At 44.1% G+C, this 19,025-nt stretch overlaps 1 protein-coding gene across 1 annotated transcript in view; it reads right to left on the bottom strand.

Moving 5' to 3' along the window:
- Positions 1 to 19,025, bottom strand: part of HMCN1 (hemicentin 1) — a 157,289-nt gene that overhangs the window by 45,411 nt on the left and 92,853 nt on the right. The window contains exons 43-57 of the mRNA XM_079314622.1: positions 18,125 to 18,247; positions 16,188 to 16,349; positions 15,307 to 15,588; positions 14,727 to 14,894; positions 12,557 to 12,670; positions 10,108 to 10,194; positions 9,514 to 9,705; positions 8,645 to 8,818; positions 7,607 to 7,720; positions 6,065 to 6,210; positions 4,294 to 4,444; positions 3,398 to 3,601; positions 1,898 to 2,011; positions 911 to 1,098; positions 386 to 482 (exon numbers count right to left, since the gene is read on the bottom strand). Coding sequence (XP_079170748.1) covers positions 386 to 482; positions 911 to 1,098; positions 1,898 to 2,011; positions 3,398 to 3,601; positions 4,294 to 4,444; positions 6,065 to 6,210; positions 7,607 to 7,720; positions 8,645 to 8,818; positions 9,514 to 9,705; positions 10,108 to 10,194; positions 12,557 to 12,670; positions 14,727 to 14,894; positions 15,307 to 15,588; positions 16,188 to 16,349; positions 18,125 to 18,247 — 2,316 coding nt within the window. The remainder of the gene's footprint in view (positions 1 to 385; positions 483 to 910; positions 1,099 to 1,897; positions 2,012 to 3,397; positions 3,602 to 4,293; positions 4,445 to 6,064; positions 6,211 to 7,606; positions 7,721 to 8,644; positions 8,819 to 9,513; positions 9,706 to 10,107; positions 10,195 to 12,556; positions 12,671 to 14,726; positions 14,895 to 15,306; positions 15,589 to 16,187; positions 16,350 to 18,124; positions 18,248 to 19,025) is intronic.

Genomic DNA, 19,025 nt, shown 5'->3' with positions numbered 1-19,025 from the left:
ACAACCTCAAAGGGCACATTCCTGAAAACCAGTTTTTCCAAGCTGTGTATCTTTGTTTAATGCTTTCTATCATTAATTTCTTTGAAAAAATGCATTTTCTGAATGTATAAAAACAGGCTATAATCCAGCCTGCTTATAATTCATGATTCTAGGGCTCATAACCCCAAATGGGTGAACACAGCCACCACACCAGGCTCCCTCAATAATGATTCCCACCTTTCTGCAACACATATGATCAGAACTCAAATACCAGTTTAATCTCCATCACACCCAGTAGGGCTCCCACAAATGAAGCTGAGGGGGTCTGAGCACTCTGCTAAGAATAACACATCCAAGATGAACCAGCATTTGACAAAAGACAGAAATTATGGATGATGGTACTTACTGTGAACATTGAGGTTAAAATACTTCTTGGCACTTCCAGCTATGTTTTCTGCAATGCAGACATACCTGCCAGTATCTGTTATTTGGGAATTCAAAATCTAAGGCAAAAAAAAAAAAAACACAACATGGTTTTGAAGCTAATATATAGACAACTCACTGCCAAATAAGCAAGTGGAGAGGATTAAGCCCAGCTCTCTGCTTTCATGCTTTTTTAAATTTCATTCATCAATGGGAAAATTCTTCAGAATACACTATTTTCTCTATATTCTAAAAAAATATATAAATCAATAATATTTAAAAGCAAGTGATTTCAAAGGATGTGGTTCATAGCATGAACTCACAAATGACTGGATCTGAGGAACTACATGGGAGTGAGAAGCAGCAGGTGAGGGACAGGAACAAAGAACAAAAACACCTTATGTTTGCAGCACCTTGCAGGAGAAAGAAAGTACTTCCTACTCAACAAAACCAGACAGTTTTTTGTTGCCAAAACCCAGTTTTTCCACTTTTAAAAAGCTTACACTACCTGTAACCTCCTTCCATTGGACAGAAATGTGTGTTTGTCATCCTCTGCCAGGAGCTGGCCATCCTTCTGCCAGGTGATGCTTGGGGCAGGGCTCCCACTGGGAATGCAGTCCATGGCTGCCTCCTTGCTCACCAGCACAGTCACCTCCTCTGGCAGGTCCCCATCAGCCCCACTGATGGATGGGGGAGCTGCAGGCAGCAAAGGGGAGAAGAATATGCACTCAGCACCTCTCAAGTGGTTGTGAGATCAGACTGGGTTTGCAGGAGGAAGGAGTGAAACCTCCAGTGAAAGATAAAGCCATCCCTTGAGTAGTGCAGCTGGAACAACTCAACACAGCTCCAAGGAAAATTACAGAACTGCAGCAGAACTACACTTATTCACAGCACACAGAGAGAAGGAGTGGTAAAAACCCATCTTCCAGTTATTCCACTGTGTTCTTTGCCATCAAAATAAAAGATTCTTTCAAAGGCAGGACCCCTTTGTAACAATAAATCAGTATTTTTAGTGGTATAACACTGCCATAGAGGCAAAGAAGTGTTTCCCAAGGTTAAAACATCAAGTACATCAACAGACACAAAAAGTCATCCAAATGGTCGTGCAGGCATTCATTAATTGAAATCCTCAGCTCCCTTCAGACTTCAGGAGTTCTGCAAGTATTGTGCAAAATGATGGGCAAAATAAAGAAAGAAAAGCACTGGTCACAATTCTCAATGGGAAGCTGAAGAGAGAACAAGAGGTACCAAGATAAAATCTGGATTTTTTACCTGCACTTTTCTTTCTGGTGAATGGTGAGAGCTGTGAGTTGCTATAATAATAAAACCTACTCACATGGAACTAAGAACATCAACACTCCGCTCACACAACTCCGGCACCCCAAACACACTAATGTCACAGTTTACAAATAAACATCCAAACCACCAGGACTCTGGTGGCTGGTTATCTTGCACAGAAGGGCTGTTTGGCAGCCAGAGGGGAAGGGCAGCTCACAGAGCACTCGGACATCGTAGTGGATGGAGTCCTGCCCCGCCTCGTTGGCCGCCACGCACGCGTATCTGCCGGCGTCCCCCGCGCGCGCCCGCGCCACCTGCAGCGCCCGGCCTCCTGCAAACACAAAGCCAGCCTCAGGCACCCCGCCATCCCCACAGCCCTCCACGAGAAAACTCAGCAAGGGGCAGCAGATGGTCTGAATTGTAAGTAGCTAAAGGTTTTTGTTTCCTGGTTACTTCTTCCTCAGTAAGATGGCACAGAACTAATAGGCAAAAGGAAATATAAGCACAATATTCCGTTCCAAACTGGAAAGATTCACCTCTGAGCCTTAGAGGTACTTTTCACTCTATTCTTCATAAAAGCATAGCCATATCAATACCTCCAGGAGAGGAAATCTTAGGAATACACTTTGGGAGTATTTGGCATTGGTCTCTCAAGAGATAGACAAGACGGATAGGCAGGTGTACCCCTTTTACCACTGCCATTCTTTAAACACACCATCCCAAACTACAGCAACATTCCTGACTGTAGGCAGCTCTTTCCCTTTCCCACAAGATTAGATAAGAGAGCATGGCCATTTTTCTGCTGCAAACGTGTTTTCCATGCCTCACCCCTGGTTAAGACTCCAATTGTCTTTTTGTCAAAGCAAATTTAACAAGGAAATAAATCAGGAACAAGTCAGAGAGAAGGCATCATTGCTGTATTTCGTTCTGCAACACATTGAAGTGTCCAAGGCCAGGCTGGATGGGGCTTGAAGAAACCTGAGATAGTGGAAGGTGGCCCTGCCCATGGAAGAGAGTGGAATGAGATAGGCCTTAAGATTCCTTCAACCCAAACTGTTCTGAGATTCCACAATTCACTGTAAGAGTTCAGTGGTGACATTCACATCATTTTAGGGACTACTACTGATATTAAAGAAACAACGTAAGGCCAAGGACTGGAGAGAAATATTTCCAGCTAATGAAGTCTGAAAAGAACATTAAAGAAGCACTCTGAAGGGGAGAAGTGTATCATCAGCAGCATTAAGGCCATTGCTTAATCACAGAATGGTTTGGGTTGGATGGGATCTTAGAGATCATCCAGTGCCACCCCCTGCCATGGGCAGGGACACCTTCCACTGTCCCAGGTTGCTCCAAGTCCTGTCCAGCCTGGCCTTGGATACTTTTAAGGATCCAGGGGCAGCCACAGCTTCTCTGGGTACCCTGTGCCAGGGCTCCTCCATCCTCATAGCCAATAATTGTTTCCCAATATCCAATCTAAACCCACTTTCCTTCAATTTGAGTCCATTCCCCCTTGTCCTGTCCCTCTATTCCTTGTAAACAGTCTCTCTCCAGTTTCCTGTCAGCCCCTTCAGGCACTGCAAAGCCACAGTGAGGTCACCCTGATGCTTCTTTTCTCCAGGCTGAACAATCCAAACTCTCCCAGCCTGTCCTCACAGGAGAGGGGCTCCATCCCTCTGATCACCTCAGAGCAGGGCCAGAGTGCCAGTTGAACACCCACCTGGCAGGATGAGCACTCTGTCACTGGAGCTCAGGGGATGCCCATCCTTAAACCATGTGAGCACAGGGGGAGGAACAGCATTGGTCTCACAGTACAGTGACAGGGGGTTGTTGACAATCACATCTCTGCTTTCTCCACCTCTCTCTGCATCAACCATGTTCCCAGCTTCCCATTCCCTGTAAGGTTTTTGGAAGCTAGGAGGAACTACAACAAAGGAGAGGAAAAATGTTAGCATTTTTTCAGCAGAAATAGCTGGTAAAGTTGAGAAATAAGAAGGTATTGTAATTTTCAATAGCAGCTATAAAAATTAAGTGTATTAAATCAACCCCTCCCCCTACTTTAAGACACCCAGGAAAATTCTAATTCTTCTAGAATGAACAATTGAGCAATTTACTGAGTATTTTTTGAAGACTAACAAAGAGCAGTGTAAGATGACCTGGTAACAAACACAGAGGGTATTCATCAAGAAAAATAGTTAAACAACAAGGTATCTGGTTTCACTCAAGCTCTCATTTTGTCTAAATTTTCAGAAATTACTCATGATTGTTTCCTTGTATTTACACACAGCAGGCCAACAGAATGCTTATGTCTGGGGCCTGTAAATACTACTCAAAACAGAAAAATAAAATATGCATTAATTCAAAACTAATTAAAATTTTTCATGGCATTTAGAGGAAGATCAGAGTTGCTGTGTCATTGCACTGATTTCAGAAACACAAGATATAAAAGAATAATCAAACACAAAATGTCAGCAATAAGCAAAATACCCCTGAAATTAAAGTCACACAAAACCATTGGGTTTGACCACACAAGAGTAAAGAACCTAAAATTATTAATTCAAACATCCCAGAATATTAGAAAAGCAGGCTACCAGGAGAGTTTTATTACCCTTTTACCTTGTATATTTACATCAAACTCCAGCTCATCCTCCCCAGCAATGTTGGAGGCCAGACAAGTGTAGCGCCCCGTGTCTGACACCTGGGCCTCCTTAATGTGCAGGGTGTGCCCAGTGCCCTGGATCAGGACATGCTCATCTGCCTGCAGTGGCTGCAATTCAATTCAAAAGAAAATTAATGCTCAGCAAAGAACACACCAGAAATAGCCAGATTTGTGGTGGCAATATGAGTAAACTCAATCAAGCTCCAAGTTCCTGGAGACAATTTTCTTTTCACGGCTGTCAGAAAGTCTGCATCTTCATCCTTCTAATGGTGGTGGCTGGTCTCCTCAAGGATGTGATTTTCCATCACTCCTAGCCCCAGGATGCTGCTGAGAGGAGCAATGCCATCCCCATCAGGCCAGGGCTCTTGTGACATTGGATCCAATCAGGCTGATCCAATCCCCGAGATCACTGGCCAAGTTTCCAATACATGGAAAACTCCCAGCTTTCTGTGAGGTGAACAAATGGATCTAATCCACCCTACAGATGTGCTGCCCACCAAGGACATGGTTGGAACACAAAATGGACAGAGCAGCAGCACAGAGAGACACAGGATTAGATACTCCTGTGCCCAAATGTGACTCACACGTGACAGCAGAGGCTGCAGTGACACAGCCTGTGTGTCCAGAACACATTAGATGTGTTCATCTGCATGAGCAGCCTGGTCTAGTGGGAGATGTCCCTGCCCATGGCAGAGGTGGAACTGGATGGGCTTTGAGGTCCCTTCCAACCCAAACCATGCCATGAATCCATGCTTCCATGACTAGGGAGTCAGCACTGAACTCCTGGCCTGCAGGGGACAATTTGTTCAGTCTGTAGACAGGAGTGAGAGCCCTTCACCCAGGGCAGCCCAAGGAGCAGAGCTGTTGTGCCACTGGCAGTCAGGTGTGCACAGCCACTGCCTTTGGGGACTTTACTCCTCAAATTGAGCTCTTCTTTGGCAACACAGCCAGAACTCCCAGGGATTCCAGAACAGCAGGGCACACTTGAAACAGCCAGAGGGTGATCATCCAAATTATTCCCTCACTCCTGTTAAACCCAGGAAAAGCTGTTCCATGATGAGTGCCCTACTAAGAACAACTCAAGCAAGAGATTATACTCTCCTTTCTTACAGAAGAGCAGCACAGTTCCTTTTTTACTGATCCCCATGCTGTATTTCAGTGTGTCCCTGTGGCCCTGCCCTTCCCAAGCTCTCCAGATGGATTCATGAAGCACTGTGTGTGGCAGGACTTGAGCCTCACCCCCCAGAGCAGCCAGATGCTCTTGTGGCTTTGTGAGCTCTGCCAGGACCGAGGGGGAGGCTCTGCAACTTCTGCAAGGGCAGCACTTGAGGGAACCATCTGTAACAGAGCCTTTGGGGGCTTTACACAACAGCCACAGGGCCTGTGGTCACACCATGGGATGCTCCTGCCAAGAAGGGCACTCCCTCTCACAGCCTGGAAACTCCAGCCCCAGTGCCTCAAGCACTACCAGGCACCCACCAAAAGGCAAGATGTCATTTTCAGAGCTCAGGGTGACAGCAAACACATCAAACTGCCAGGCAGTGACACTGTCAGCAGCAGGGAGTGAGGGTGACTCCTGCTGCCTTGCATGGATGCTACTTCCAGAGACAGGGAACACACAGCTAGCTGCTCCTGCTGCCCTGCATGGATGCTACTTCCAGGGACAGGGAACACACAGCTGCTCCTGTCCCACATCCCCTCAGAGGAAGGAATGAGTTGGTGACTGGCCTGTCCATCCTTGTACCAGCTGATGGCAGCAGGAGGAATGGCGTGAGCTTCACACTCCAGGGTCAGGCTGTGGTTCACTCTGATCTTCACCTCCTTGGGGGACAGCCCTGTCCCTGAGATATCCCCTTTGGCAATGGTGGGTGGAACTGCACACAGACAAAGGCAGAAAGGGGACAGAGACTGTCATGGCTTACTGGCTGCTGCAGCATTTCATCATTAACTAAAACAAGGGAGATCCCTGATGTCAACCTCCAGGAAAGCAAGTGCATCCCCCCAATAAACTGCCTCTAGCCCACAGCCAAATTATTACTTCTATATATACATATGTATTTTCAGCCACTTTTACTACATGTATTATGTACAAAAATACACAAAACTATGTTCAACACTTTTAAACATGCAGGTTTTTAAACCTGCAAACCTGACTACAGCCCTGCCTAACTACAGCACTTCATTATTATGTGTTTGGCTTCAATTCCATAAAGTGCAGAGTATTGTAGTCATTCAAAAGCATATCAATGGAAACTAATATTCCCAGAAACATGTTTGATCACAAGTCCACACTCAGGATAGCTGGTCAAAACTCAACATTTCCACTGAAATCCCAGTGTTGCAAAATCCTGTTTCTTTCTGAATCAGAAGGAAAACAATGTTTCAAAATTCTTCAGCTACCCCCCACTTGGTCTCATAATATTTTTGAAATTATGCAAAATGCTTTCAGAGCATTTTCTACTTTTTTTTTCCACTGGAAATTTTTAGATTTTCCCCTAATACTTACAGTACCCTAAAAACTAACATTTGCAATGGCATTTGGGGGTGGAGGGCATTATGTTCCCACATAACCATGCATTAGTAATGAACACTTTTGTCCTCTTCTCATTACTCCAAATCCACTGGGGCCTTATTAGGGACTTAGTATAATTAAATAACAGTATGGTTACTGTAAGGGAGCAAACCAGTTCCAAATCAGACTGGGAAATTTAAAAAAAAATGGTAAAAATCATGCTTGATCGAGCCCATAATGAAGAGTTTGAGCATCAAAATTGAGTATTTAGGTAGAAATGCTCAAAGGATAATCTGCTGACAAAAAACCCTGAATGGTAAAACTTTTGTGCATATAGAATCTTATGGAAGGATATAAAAATAGTATCCTCCTGTTTTACTTTCCTCAGTAAAATGTCTCACTAGATGTTAGAGGCCCTCTCCTGTTTCTGTGCTCAAGAGATTCTCTGCTCACATCTCCCTATTTGCTGTACTCATGTGACTTGAAAATCAGCACCAAAAGCAGCATTTCAGAGGAAAAGGGAGTTCAGTATTTTTTTAAATGTTCTCCCCTGGGTTATATAAAGGCTTTTAGTACAACTGTAGCATTGCAAAGGATGCAATCATCTTTTCTGGTGTCCTTCCTCCAGCAATGCCAGGAGCTAATGCAGATGTTTGCTCAGCAAAGCCTGCATTCACCAGGACAGACAACACTGCAATGAGGAAAAGGGAGTAATGCAAAATTGAAAGAAATTTCAGAAACTGAAAGCATTGCCATACTGTAGACTTTCACTTCATAGTGCCTCAGTGTCTCTCCAGCCTCATTTGTGGCTATGCAGGTGTATCTTCCAGCGCTGTCCTGCTGGGCATTCAGGATCTGCAGGGTTCGTCCACCTGCCAAAGACACCAGCCTTTAATAGCACTCACACCATACTCTTGCTTCCCAGTTATTTAAATACTTCCTGCAGCATATTTACAACCCTTTGGTCCAAAATCTGCCCTTTGAAAAGCAGAAAATCTGGCTGCTTAATACCGTGTGTAACAAATGGGTGCATGATTCATGGCAGTGCTGTGGATCTCAATTCCTGCTGCTTATGGATTCTTGGGAAATTTGTTAAGAAATTTCTCAAGAAATTTGTGCAGGGAATTTCTTGAAGATATTTGGCCAGGACTCATTCTTTCTCTGAACACTTGCAGTTAATAAGGTAAGGTACTTATGAATCTACAGTACTCCAGTGTTCCCTCTGAAGCTTGTTTCCATTTTCCACCTCCACATGTACAAGGCAAAAATTATTCTAAAAACTAAAAATGGCAAACTACTAGTGACCTAGAAAAATCCCACCTCATTCTCTTTAATAATTTATAACTCTCTCCATCTAATTTCCACACTTAATTGCAAGTCACTAATATTTATCATTAACTCATATGAATTTTCCCATCATTTTGTTTGATGGTACAAAAGGATAAATACATAATAAAACAGAAATAAACAACCAGTTAATTACAAAATATTTAAAATTATTGGAATAGGAAGTGCTAGAGAAGTACAAAGAACCCCAGAATGGTTTGGGTTGGAAGGAACTTCAAGCCCATTCATGGGCAGGGGCACCTTCCACTATCCCAGCTTGCTCCAAGCCCCATCCAGCCTGGCCTTGGACACTTCCAGGGATTGGACAGCCATAGCTTCCCTGGACAATCTGTGCCAGTGCATTGCATTTAAGAAAAATATATTTTTTTATTTTTTTAAAAAAAGTCTGCAACAGAAAAAACATGCAATAAAGTAATTAGGTGTTATTTCTTAGTAAGAACAGAGTTTACCTGGCAGAACACGGATGTTTCTGCTGGACTCTAAGGGTTTCCCATCTTTCAGCCAGGTGATGGTGGCTGGGGGGTAGGAATAAGCTTCACAGACCAGCGAGGTGGGACTGTTGAGGATAACTGTGACATCCTCTGCATTCCCTTGGATGTTTGCTCCCACAATGCTTGGAGCCACTGGAACAACAAAATCCGTAACCACAGGGAGGAAAGCTCCTCTCTGAAAAGCCTATTTTCTGGTCCCTGTTCAGTCTAGGAATCTGGCTGCAGCCTCAGCTAGCTGGGAGGCAGTCCTACAAGGAGCACCAAAACCCAGACCCACACAACCCTCAGCTGGTTTTATGCTTTGTTCTGAAATCAACAGTGATCCCAAATCAGTGGAATTCAGTCCCACCCATGCCTTTGTCAAGCTCAGGTCCCCAGGAAGCCAGCCACTGCTCCTTGATGATCCTGGAAGGAGGGATGAGCCTAGGAACAAGTTGTTTGTGGAAAATAAACTCACCATTGTTTGCACTTTGTTGTGCAACAACCCCCATGGAAAAAAAGAAATGAAACAAAACAAAATGAGAAGTGCAGATGGTTTCAGCTTTTCTAAAGAGATCACAATCTGAAATGCTCTTCAGATGCTCCTTCCTTGAATCACAATAAGCCAAAGTACTATCTTGCCCATTCCATAGGGACATATCCTGTGAAGTTTCCCTATGTCTAAAACACAGCACTGTGTTTCTATTAAACCACCACCACTTATCAATTACTAAGATGCAAAATTCTAATCACAGACAGGCAACCTGTCAATAAAGCCCTACAGAATTCCACCAGGACTCTGTTCCTGAGCTGCCTGCTCCTCTGGCAGAGGCAGCCCAGCTGCTCACCCAGCACATTGAGGCTGTAGGTTTTGCTCCTGTCCCCAGCAGTGTTGGATGCCACACACGTGTAGCGGCCCGTGTCCAGGAGCTGTGCCTCAGAGATGTGCAGGGATCCCCCACTGGACACGATCCTGGCATCCCCAGCCTCCACCAGAGCCTGCCCATCCTTCAGCCACGTCACCTGTGGCACAGGGTTCCCTTGATGAGGTGGGAAAATGGCAAACATCAGTTGGGGCCTCTAGGATATACTAAGATTTCTGAGAAACAGGAAAATACAGTTTCAAGTGTGCTTTTCATGTGCAGGTAAGGAGGGAAGTTTTGGAACATGCATTCTGAAGTCTTTGAACCTCCTCAAGTGATATACACCTTCTCTGAAATTCCACAGGCCTTTGGAGAAGAAATACCACAGCAACATCCCTCTTTGTTCATCTCATCCACCCTTTACAAGAAGTGCTTAGTCCTGCTCCAAGCACCACAGTTAAATTTGAGATTTAAAAATCCCACTGGACTGAAATCCCATTACAAACAGGCTATGCAGCACCAGTAGTGATCTAACCATGGCTTTAATAAGCAAAGGTAAATCATAAACTGTTCTTTTACCTGTCACTTCACACACCAGGGTAACTCCATGCTTCTCTTTCACTTTCACATCTTCCAGTGCATTTTCCCCCACAATCCCTGGAGGCACTGCAACAGGCAAGAACACAACATCAGCATGGATTCTATGCAACAATGAAAGGCAACAAGCTGCTTGATGATGACACTAGGAGGGATCAGCCCGGGAACACTGGATTAGGAAAACAAACTTTTTTGGTTCCACAGTAACTGCCATAAAAAAACCAAAAGCATTCCCAACAAGTGGATGCTGTGCCACAGCTTATCAATGTTCTCTGCAAATACAGCTAATTCCATATGGGAATGAACATACTACGTAGATCTAAAGGCACCTTGCTGTGGTACAAATTACATTTCTCTAGGGAAGCAGAAGATAAAACCCCTAAAATACTTATCCCATCCAGTCAAACTGCCAACCCAAGGCAAGGAAACTCCTACTGTATGACTCACATGTTTCCAATTATCAATTATCCTGGTCAACTTGTGCTTTTGGATGAAGAGGGCAGATTATGAGCATGCTGGGGAGTAGCTGTGGTGGTTAAAAGCTATGATCAGTTATTTCTTTCAAGGTAGAGGCATTTGTGGATTGAGCCAAAAGAAACTGGCACTACAAGCTGAAGTAGGCATGGAGTGTAACAGGCAGAAAGGAGACCTGTAGTTATTAGAAAGCAGCTCTATCTCCAGGAGACATAGGGAATTTTGTAACAAAATGGTCAGGATATGGAGCCAGATTTACACTTTAATAATCTTGCAAAATGCAAACTTTCAGCCTAGACAGAAGATCTAAAAATAAAGGAATTAAATATATATTTAGCAGCTTATTTGTGATGTAGCTTGTTGCTGGAAAAAAAAGTTTTTATAAAAGAGTGAATCATGGAAATATGCAGAATTCATTGTCAACAGAGAAAAGAATGTTACACCAAATTTCTGGTTACTAATGAAGAGTTCAAACTAGAGTGAAGGAAACAAATGGGGGAAAACAAAACTTAAAATCACAAAGTTCAGGACTTAAGCCAGAAGTTACTACTATTCATAAACAAAGACACCAGCTCATTGCTTTGACTCCAAAATAATACAGTAAGTCGTCAACACATCTTAATTTCAAAAATATTACAAAGCCACACCAAACCCCTCACAAATAAATAAATATTATGCTTATTGCACCAAGCTCTGCCTGCAACAAGCTGCACCTCCAACAATAACCCAGAAAGCCCTTAGCATGTACGTGTACAGTTCCCACTGACAGTGACTGGTGAGGATTCTGTGCCACTGTTAGGCCCCATTCCAGTAACTTTCCTCTAGAAAGACAAAGAAATTACCAGGGGGAGGGAAGAGAGGACTGAACAATGGAATTTTCCACTTGAAATCAGTCTCACTGAGCATTTTTCTTCAAGGAAAACAAAGACTGTGCAACTGAGATTCCCAGAAGCCTCAAGAACACCCTGCTACTAAAGCCCTCCAAAGAAAACAGTAGGACAATGAATGCTTTCCAGTGTTTATCCATCTCTTCCATTCTACCACACTTACACTTCCATGAGCTCATCAAATACACATGAACTGACTTGAATGGAAATTATCATCTACAGGCTGAAAATGTCCAAGTCAGCTGAAGGCAAAGGAAGATGAGGGTGCCCAGCACCTCAGAGAAAGGAAACTGAGAAGAAAATTCCACACAGAAATGCTGTGAGAAAACCTGCACTGTGCCAGGACTGACAATTACTGATAAAAATAGCAGTTCCTAAAGCAAGTAGTAGTGTTTTCTGGGGAAAATAACTGATTGGCAAAACCAAGCAATGTGATAAAATAATATATTAAAGGTTTCAAATAGCATCTAAAGACCCTTCTAGACAACTCCTGGTCTAAGTACATCAGCAGGATCACCCTGTATCACACTGGTTTATATAATTTGTCATATTAAAGGCTCTGCTGCCTGAAGGTTCCCACTGTATTGGAGTTGGGATTGCTGATCGTGGAAAAGGCTCTGGGGAGACTTTGGAGCCCCTTCCAGGACCTCAGTGGGCTTCAGAGAGCTGGAGAGGGACTTTGGAGAAGAATCTGGAGGGACAGGGAGAACAGCTTCTAACTGCCAGAGGGCAGGGGTAGATGGGACACTGGGAAGGAATTCTAACCTGTGAGGGTGGTATTGCTGCACCCAGGATAGTGGTGTACTTTGTGGTGGCAGAATGAGATATGCTTTAAGATCCCCTCCAACCTAAACCCTTCCAGGTTTCTATGATTCTGTGTAGAAGGTTCTCTTTACAACCTGATTTTCTGTCTGTGGTATTAAATTCACTTTTTTTTTTTTTTTTTTTGCTCCTAAGGATGTATATTTTGGCATAATATTCTTTAAAATACCAGCAAAGTATATAGAATTCCTTCCCCTTACCATCCAAACCCCTCTCTGGTGCTGCCCCAAACCCGAGCAGGTACTCACCCAGGACAGACAGGTGGAAGTCCTTCCTGGCCTCCCCTGCAGCATTGGTCACCACACACGTGTAATGTCCCTCATCTGCCACACCCACAGGGCTGAGCCGCAGTGTCCTGCCCCCTGAGACAGCCAAAACAGCATCAGAGCCCTGCTCTGCCAGCCAGCACCACCCCAGGGCTGGGCAGGGCACACACACCCTGCCCCAGGGCTGGGCAGGGCACACACACCCCCTGCTCCACTGCACGGAATTCATGCATCTGCACTTGGGATGTGGCAGGAATGCTGTGCTTGCATCACATACTTCTGGGCAGGAAACTGGGATAGCACACAGTATCTCAGACAGCAGGGTTTTCACTCACAGGAGTGCTTTGCTATACTGAGATTATAGATGAACATTCTGGAAAATTAATAATGCTTCAGCAGTGCTTATTATATGTGTACACACAAAAATAAGCTTATTTCTATAAACATCTTGTATTATAAATACCCTTAAGGCATTTTCATATGTATATGGAATACAAGTGGAATAAATTCCACTTTTGCCTTCTAGCATTTGCATTAATTGTGCCATCAATAATAGTAATAGCTGCTAATAGCACTGGTTTACATGCAATGGTTTAAAATAATAGATTCTTCTTAACTCTGTAGTTGTCAAATTACCTTTGTACAGACATGTTCATTTAAAAGGAAGATTTGCAGGAAGATATGCAGGAAGCATCATCAAAAGCAAACATCAGTATCTGGACAATGCTCTCAAGCACTGGGAGGAGTTGTTGGAGTATCCTGTGCAGGGCCAGGAGTTGGACTGGATGGTCCTTGTGGTCTCTTCCAGCTCAGAATATTCTCTGATTCCATGATCTGAATTAACTGACTAAAAGCTGCCAGCAGTGTGTCCACACATTGAAATTATCTCCAATGCCAAGTATGTTTTCAATCAACAGTACCAAAATCTTGCTTTGGCAAAGTATTTAACTCCAAAATTAGAGGAGGATTTTTGTTGTTGTTGTTGTTTTTACATCTGCAAGCATAAATAAAGCTCCAAGTGCCATGCTGGCTACAGTTCACGACTACAACTGTACTTTCTGAAGCACAAAGATTGGAGGGAAACAGAGCCCTGAGCCCTGGCGTGTTTCCCCTCCCACACAGCCAATATCTAGAGACAATAAACATCTTTTTGTCTCTCCCTTCCTGACTCACTATCCAGGAGGTGAGATTAGTGTGGGTGTAGAAAGCAACAGACAGGACAGAAACAATCAAGCCCAGAAGATGTTATTTTTCTTGATGGCAGCTTGACACAGAAGGGAATGCAGAGCAGCTCCCAGAGCCAGGTTCATACTGGGAAATAATCACACACACACACTCCCTTTTCCACACACCATATGCAAAAATGGAAAAGCAGAGGACAGGACTATCTGCAACATTAAAAGCTGCACTCATTAAAATATCCTGAAGCTTATCAGCTTCAAATGCAGTCTTAAATACCTTCCAGGTCTTTACTTGTCTGATTGTTTTCTTAGGTTCATGATGCAGGGTTTGCTGCAGGTGGCTATCAGAGAATACTACAAACTCCATCAAAACTTATTGTCATGAAATTCACAGAATCACTGGGTTGGAAGAGACCTTCAAGATCATGGAGTCCAACTCATGCCCTAACACCTCAACTAAACCATGGCACCAAGTGCCATATCCAGTCTTTATTTCAGGGATGGCAACTCCACCACCTCCCCAGGCAGACATTCCAGTACTTTATTATTCTTTCCATTAAAAACTTTTTCCTAATATCCAACCTGTATTTCCCTTTGCACAGCTTGAGACTGTGTCCTCTGGTTCTGTCAGTTGCTGCCTGGTGAAAGAGACTGACTACAGTCACCTTTCAGGAAGCTGTAGAGAGTGATAAGGTCACCCCAAATTTCACTTGTCAGTGTCAAAGAAACAACACGGCCAGAGATGCCTCTACATGCATTCATCTCTGAGGCTCCCTTTGATTTCATATACAGACCCACAGAAATTAAAGATATGCTTTGGTTTTTGTCATTTTTCCTTTCAAAGATTTTTGCTCTTTGAACACTAAAAACAACTGTGAAGAAGAAGTGGTGGAGAAAAATAAACAGAAGAGATAATGAAGTGTATTTCTGGGCATGACAAAGTGAGATGTTGCCATCTCCAGCTTTTGTACCTGAGAGGATTCGAACTGAGCTGTTCAAAGTGATAGGCAACCCATTCTTGAGCCATGTTATTGCTGGCAAAGGGATTCCTGAGGCTTCACAAACCAGGGAGATGGGATTCTTCTCCACAGTGCTGATGTTTTCAGGTAGCTGCAGGGAACCACCAATACTTGGGGGAACTACAGAAAAGAGTAATGAAAAACCATACTTCAGAGCAAACACGAACTCATTTTGCTTACAAAATTGCTTTTACCCCCTTTGTTATCTTACTCCTCCATGCCTGCTTTGAGCAGCATCTGGCAGCTCCCAGCTAAGTCCTAAACTAAGCTAAGCCCTGATGTAATAAACTGCAAACTTCAAGACCAGAATATAGAAAACGCCCGAGTTTGTCCTGACCACCATCCACCTCCAGCTCCTACAACTGATATTAACAGAAAGAGGGCTACAATTTTAAAATACTCAGGAGTTATAAACTTGGATTTGGGCTTTTCCTAACCCTGCAACTGGAGCTGCAGCAAATCCAGGAGGTGCACTGAGCTCCCCACCATTGCTTGGCCACCCAGTGGCGAGTTTCCAGGTGCCCCCACTCACCGTGGACGCTGAGGTCGTATTTCCTGTCGGCCAGCCCGGCGGCGTTGGTGGCCACGCAGACGTAGCGGCCGGTGTCGGACACCTGGGCACGCTGCAGCCTGAGGACACGGCCCCCAGCCAGCACTGCCACATCCCTGCTGCTGCCCAGCGCCTGGCCATCCTTCAGCCACGCCAGGGCTGGGGCAGGAACACCCTGCGCCTCGCACTCCAGGGACACCGCGCTGCCCTGCGTCACAACCACCTCCGACGGCTGGGGACCGCTGCTGGAGATCGTTGGTCGAGCTAGGGAAGAACAAGGGACACTGTAGGAGTGACCAGAAGCTGCACTTCAGAACCTTCACCTGCTGCTGAGACCGTTTTCCTGATCACTTCCTTTCCCCCCCTCCCATAGCATAAAGCAAAAATGTGTTTGTTTTTTTTAAATGTTAACTTACAGGCAATTTTTAAAATGCAAACAGGAGAAAAAAATTAAATTTAAAAAGACTCCCCCAGCACTGTCAATCTCCCTACAGATTTTGGAAGATTTTCTTCTCTGTGGGATTGTTTAAAAAGACTTCCTTTTATTCCTAACAAAAATACAGTAAAGTCTAAGGGAATGAAGGGCAGTTCAGTCAGTTGTCATCACTACTGCAGCTTGGGAACAAGACTAAAGGGGTTACATTCATGGATTGTGCACTTTCAAAAGAGATATACAATGTTTTGGTCAAGCTACAGGTCCAAATTGCCAAAATTTTAACGACACTCTCCTTGAACTACCTCTAAACTGTCCTACAGCCAGCACTCTGTCTCTGCAGACTGCAGCTCAACATCAGTGCCTGGCTCACACTCCCATAGCATTACTGCAGAGCTGGTAAACCACCATCAGTTTTCCTGGCACTCACTGTACACTTTCAGGCTGTACTCTTTGGTGGCACTCCCAGCCACGTTTGAAGCCACACAGGTGTAAGATGCAGCATCAGACCTGTCAGCAACTGCAACCTGGAGCTGTCTGCCCCCAGACAGCACCCGCACCCTTCCCGATGGCTCCGGCACCACAGGAGAACCTGCAAGAGACCTTCTGTCACATAAGGCCACACAAGTGGCCAGGAGCAAATGAAAATCACATGGTGTGAAGTCCATTGGCTCATTCAAAAAGACTGAGTTGCACAATTGCCCATTTTAGAAGTACTCTGTCAGAGTTTTTCCAGAGAGCAGGAACTTGGCACAAGCAGATCCTGAGGATTTTGTGTATTAACCACTGACTTCATGGGATATCCTGAGCTAAAGCACACTGACTCTCCCTCACATCCATGCAGAGTTTGGAACACCTCCACTAAGTAGAAAGCTCAGCACTTTCAGAAAAACATGACTCATTTTTCAGTGTATAACTGTCTCACACAGAACAGCCAGTGCTTAGAAATGTGCAATTTAGGTTTCACACCATCTTGTGTGTTGTGTGTCACAGCCTTCTTCTCAGGAAATCCTCAGCAGAAACATGACAGCAAACTCTCACTGCATTCTCTGAGCAGATTCCTCAAGTCTTGCTGAGGAGACCTCAGGTTATCCATCTTCATCTTTCCAAACTGCAGGGAGACTTCGTGACAGAAGGAATGCACCTGCCATGGATACTTCTAACAAATTTAATCTTCATTTCCCTCTTGTGCATTTAAAGTCCTCTCCACAAGTGCACCAAATGTCAAACATGGTGAAAAATATATTCCTCTTCCTAACTGCTTTTCTAGATTTTCCAGCAGGTTTAAGTCTCCTTTCTGCCATTAAGTGTACACACATTAGCCTTGCAGTGCATTTATATGTCATACAAGGCTTTTCTGGCTTCCAAGAGACAGGGTTTAAAACCAACTTCCTGTTCTCTGAAAATGTTATGTATTGGAATAAGAGCTCTGTAATTAAAACCTGCTCTTTCCATGAGCCAAAATTACTTAAAGAAAGTACATACCATATTGAATTGTGCTGCTTAGAAAAACACAAATATAAGATTGATTAGTAACACAAGAATTACCACCTTGGAAGAGTAAATTATCTTATTTTGTCCTATATTCCATCTCCAACAGTGTCAATGCTTAACAGAAGGTACTGAAAACAGCTAGCTTTGTCTGCCCATTCCTAAAGAGGTGTTTGGTGATGTAACTTTAACCCCTAAAGCAAAAGGTGTGCAGACTACTCTTCAACAAGATGGAATGAGAGAAAGGGTTTGGTGAATCCCCAAAACAATTACTACAAGTACATGCATCTTCACCACTTGGCAGGATGCCATGGCTACAGATTTAAAATCAGCTCAGAGAATCTTTATTATGCAGTGATCAGAAGGCAGAAACCCCAACTCCGCAGCAAGGGACTCCCAGTGACCCTGGCCCTGACATCTGGGATCCACAAACCACTCTGAGAATTCCAGAATGGTTTGGGTTGGAAGGGACCTTAAAGATCATCTCATTCCAACTCTCTGCCATGACACCTTCCACTTGTTCAAGAGACATCTACCCTGGTCTGGAACACTTCCAGGGATGGAGCACCATGCTTCTGTCCTGTTGCCCCACAGTAAATAAACATATTAAGTGCTCCACAGTTCATTTCTGTGAGCTAAGCAATCTAAGCACTTCTCTTGCACCTTTAGGAACAGCTGATCCAAGCAGAGGTGAGAAGAGAGAAGGAAATAATCTACTCCTGGAATTCACTTTACCCCATGCCAGGGCTGTGCAGATATCTGCACATTTGAGCTCCTCAGAACACACCATCAAAAATGTACACAAGATTAAAAGAATACCAGCAGGTCAGAATTATCCCACTTGCTTTATAAAACAGACAATTGGCAGTTACCCACCATTCTTTTTCCAGGTGAGACTGGGTGGTGGGATGCCACTGGACTCACAGATCAGGCTAATCAAGCTCCCTTCAGTGACTGTCAGCTGAGAGACATCATCCAAGCCAGAAATACTTGGTGGCACTGCAAAGAAAAGTCAAATAAGTGCAGCCTTTGAAACAACACACTGTCAGCCAGCAGTAAAACCCAAATGACCCTCATGCAAATCTCTCCCATTCAGCTCTGAAGCAGTGACAAGGATTGTCTCCTCAATGCTAACCAGACCCTGGGTAGGGAACAATACACTTGGGAATCCTTCTGGGCTCTAAGGGCTGCTGCATGCACAGGCTTTATTTTGGGCTGCCTTTAATGGACTTCACTGAACAAAGCTGGTTTGGGGAACTTTGTCAAATGACTCCAACTATAAGAGTCTGCCTCATTCATTACCTCAGCTAATAAACCCACAGAGATCACCATCAATGACTTTTAAAATTCATTTTAAAATACGTTTTTCCTTTGACTTTTTCCTGCATCAGCACACTGGCTGCCACATCCAAAGCTATGGACCCCACCCCTCTGATCACCCTCTTGCAGCAGAAGGATCACTTTGCTTTACAACTCTGTGACTCTAAACCAGAACCAGCTGCAGACAAAGGGCACCAGTGTTTTACTCTGATTCTCCAAGTCTTAGAGCACTTTGGCTCAATCCCTAAGAAAGGGATAATTGCCTCTTAGGAATCGAGGAATCATTTCCATCAGATGAAAACAGAGTAGGTAGAGACCAAGAGGAGAATGTAGGTTGAATTTGGCAAACAAAACCTCCCAGGTGAACAATTTATACAGCACTTTTTTTAATGCATGTGACAATAGCCAGCTTTTCCTTCTGACACCTCCAGCTCTCCAGCAGTAACCAGATGTTTGG

The sequence above is a fragment of the Erithacus rubecula genome, assembly GCF_903797595.1.
Source record: "Erithacus rubecula genome assembly, chromosome: 10".
Lineage (NCBI taxonomy): Eukaryota > Metazoa > Chordata > Aves > Passeriformes > Muscicapidae > Erithacus > Erithacus rubecula.
The sequence above is the reverse complement of the archived record's forward strand: the minus strand, read 5'-3'. Positions and strand labels throughout refer to the sequence as shown.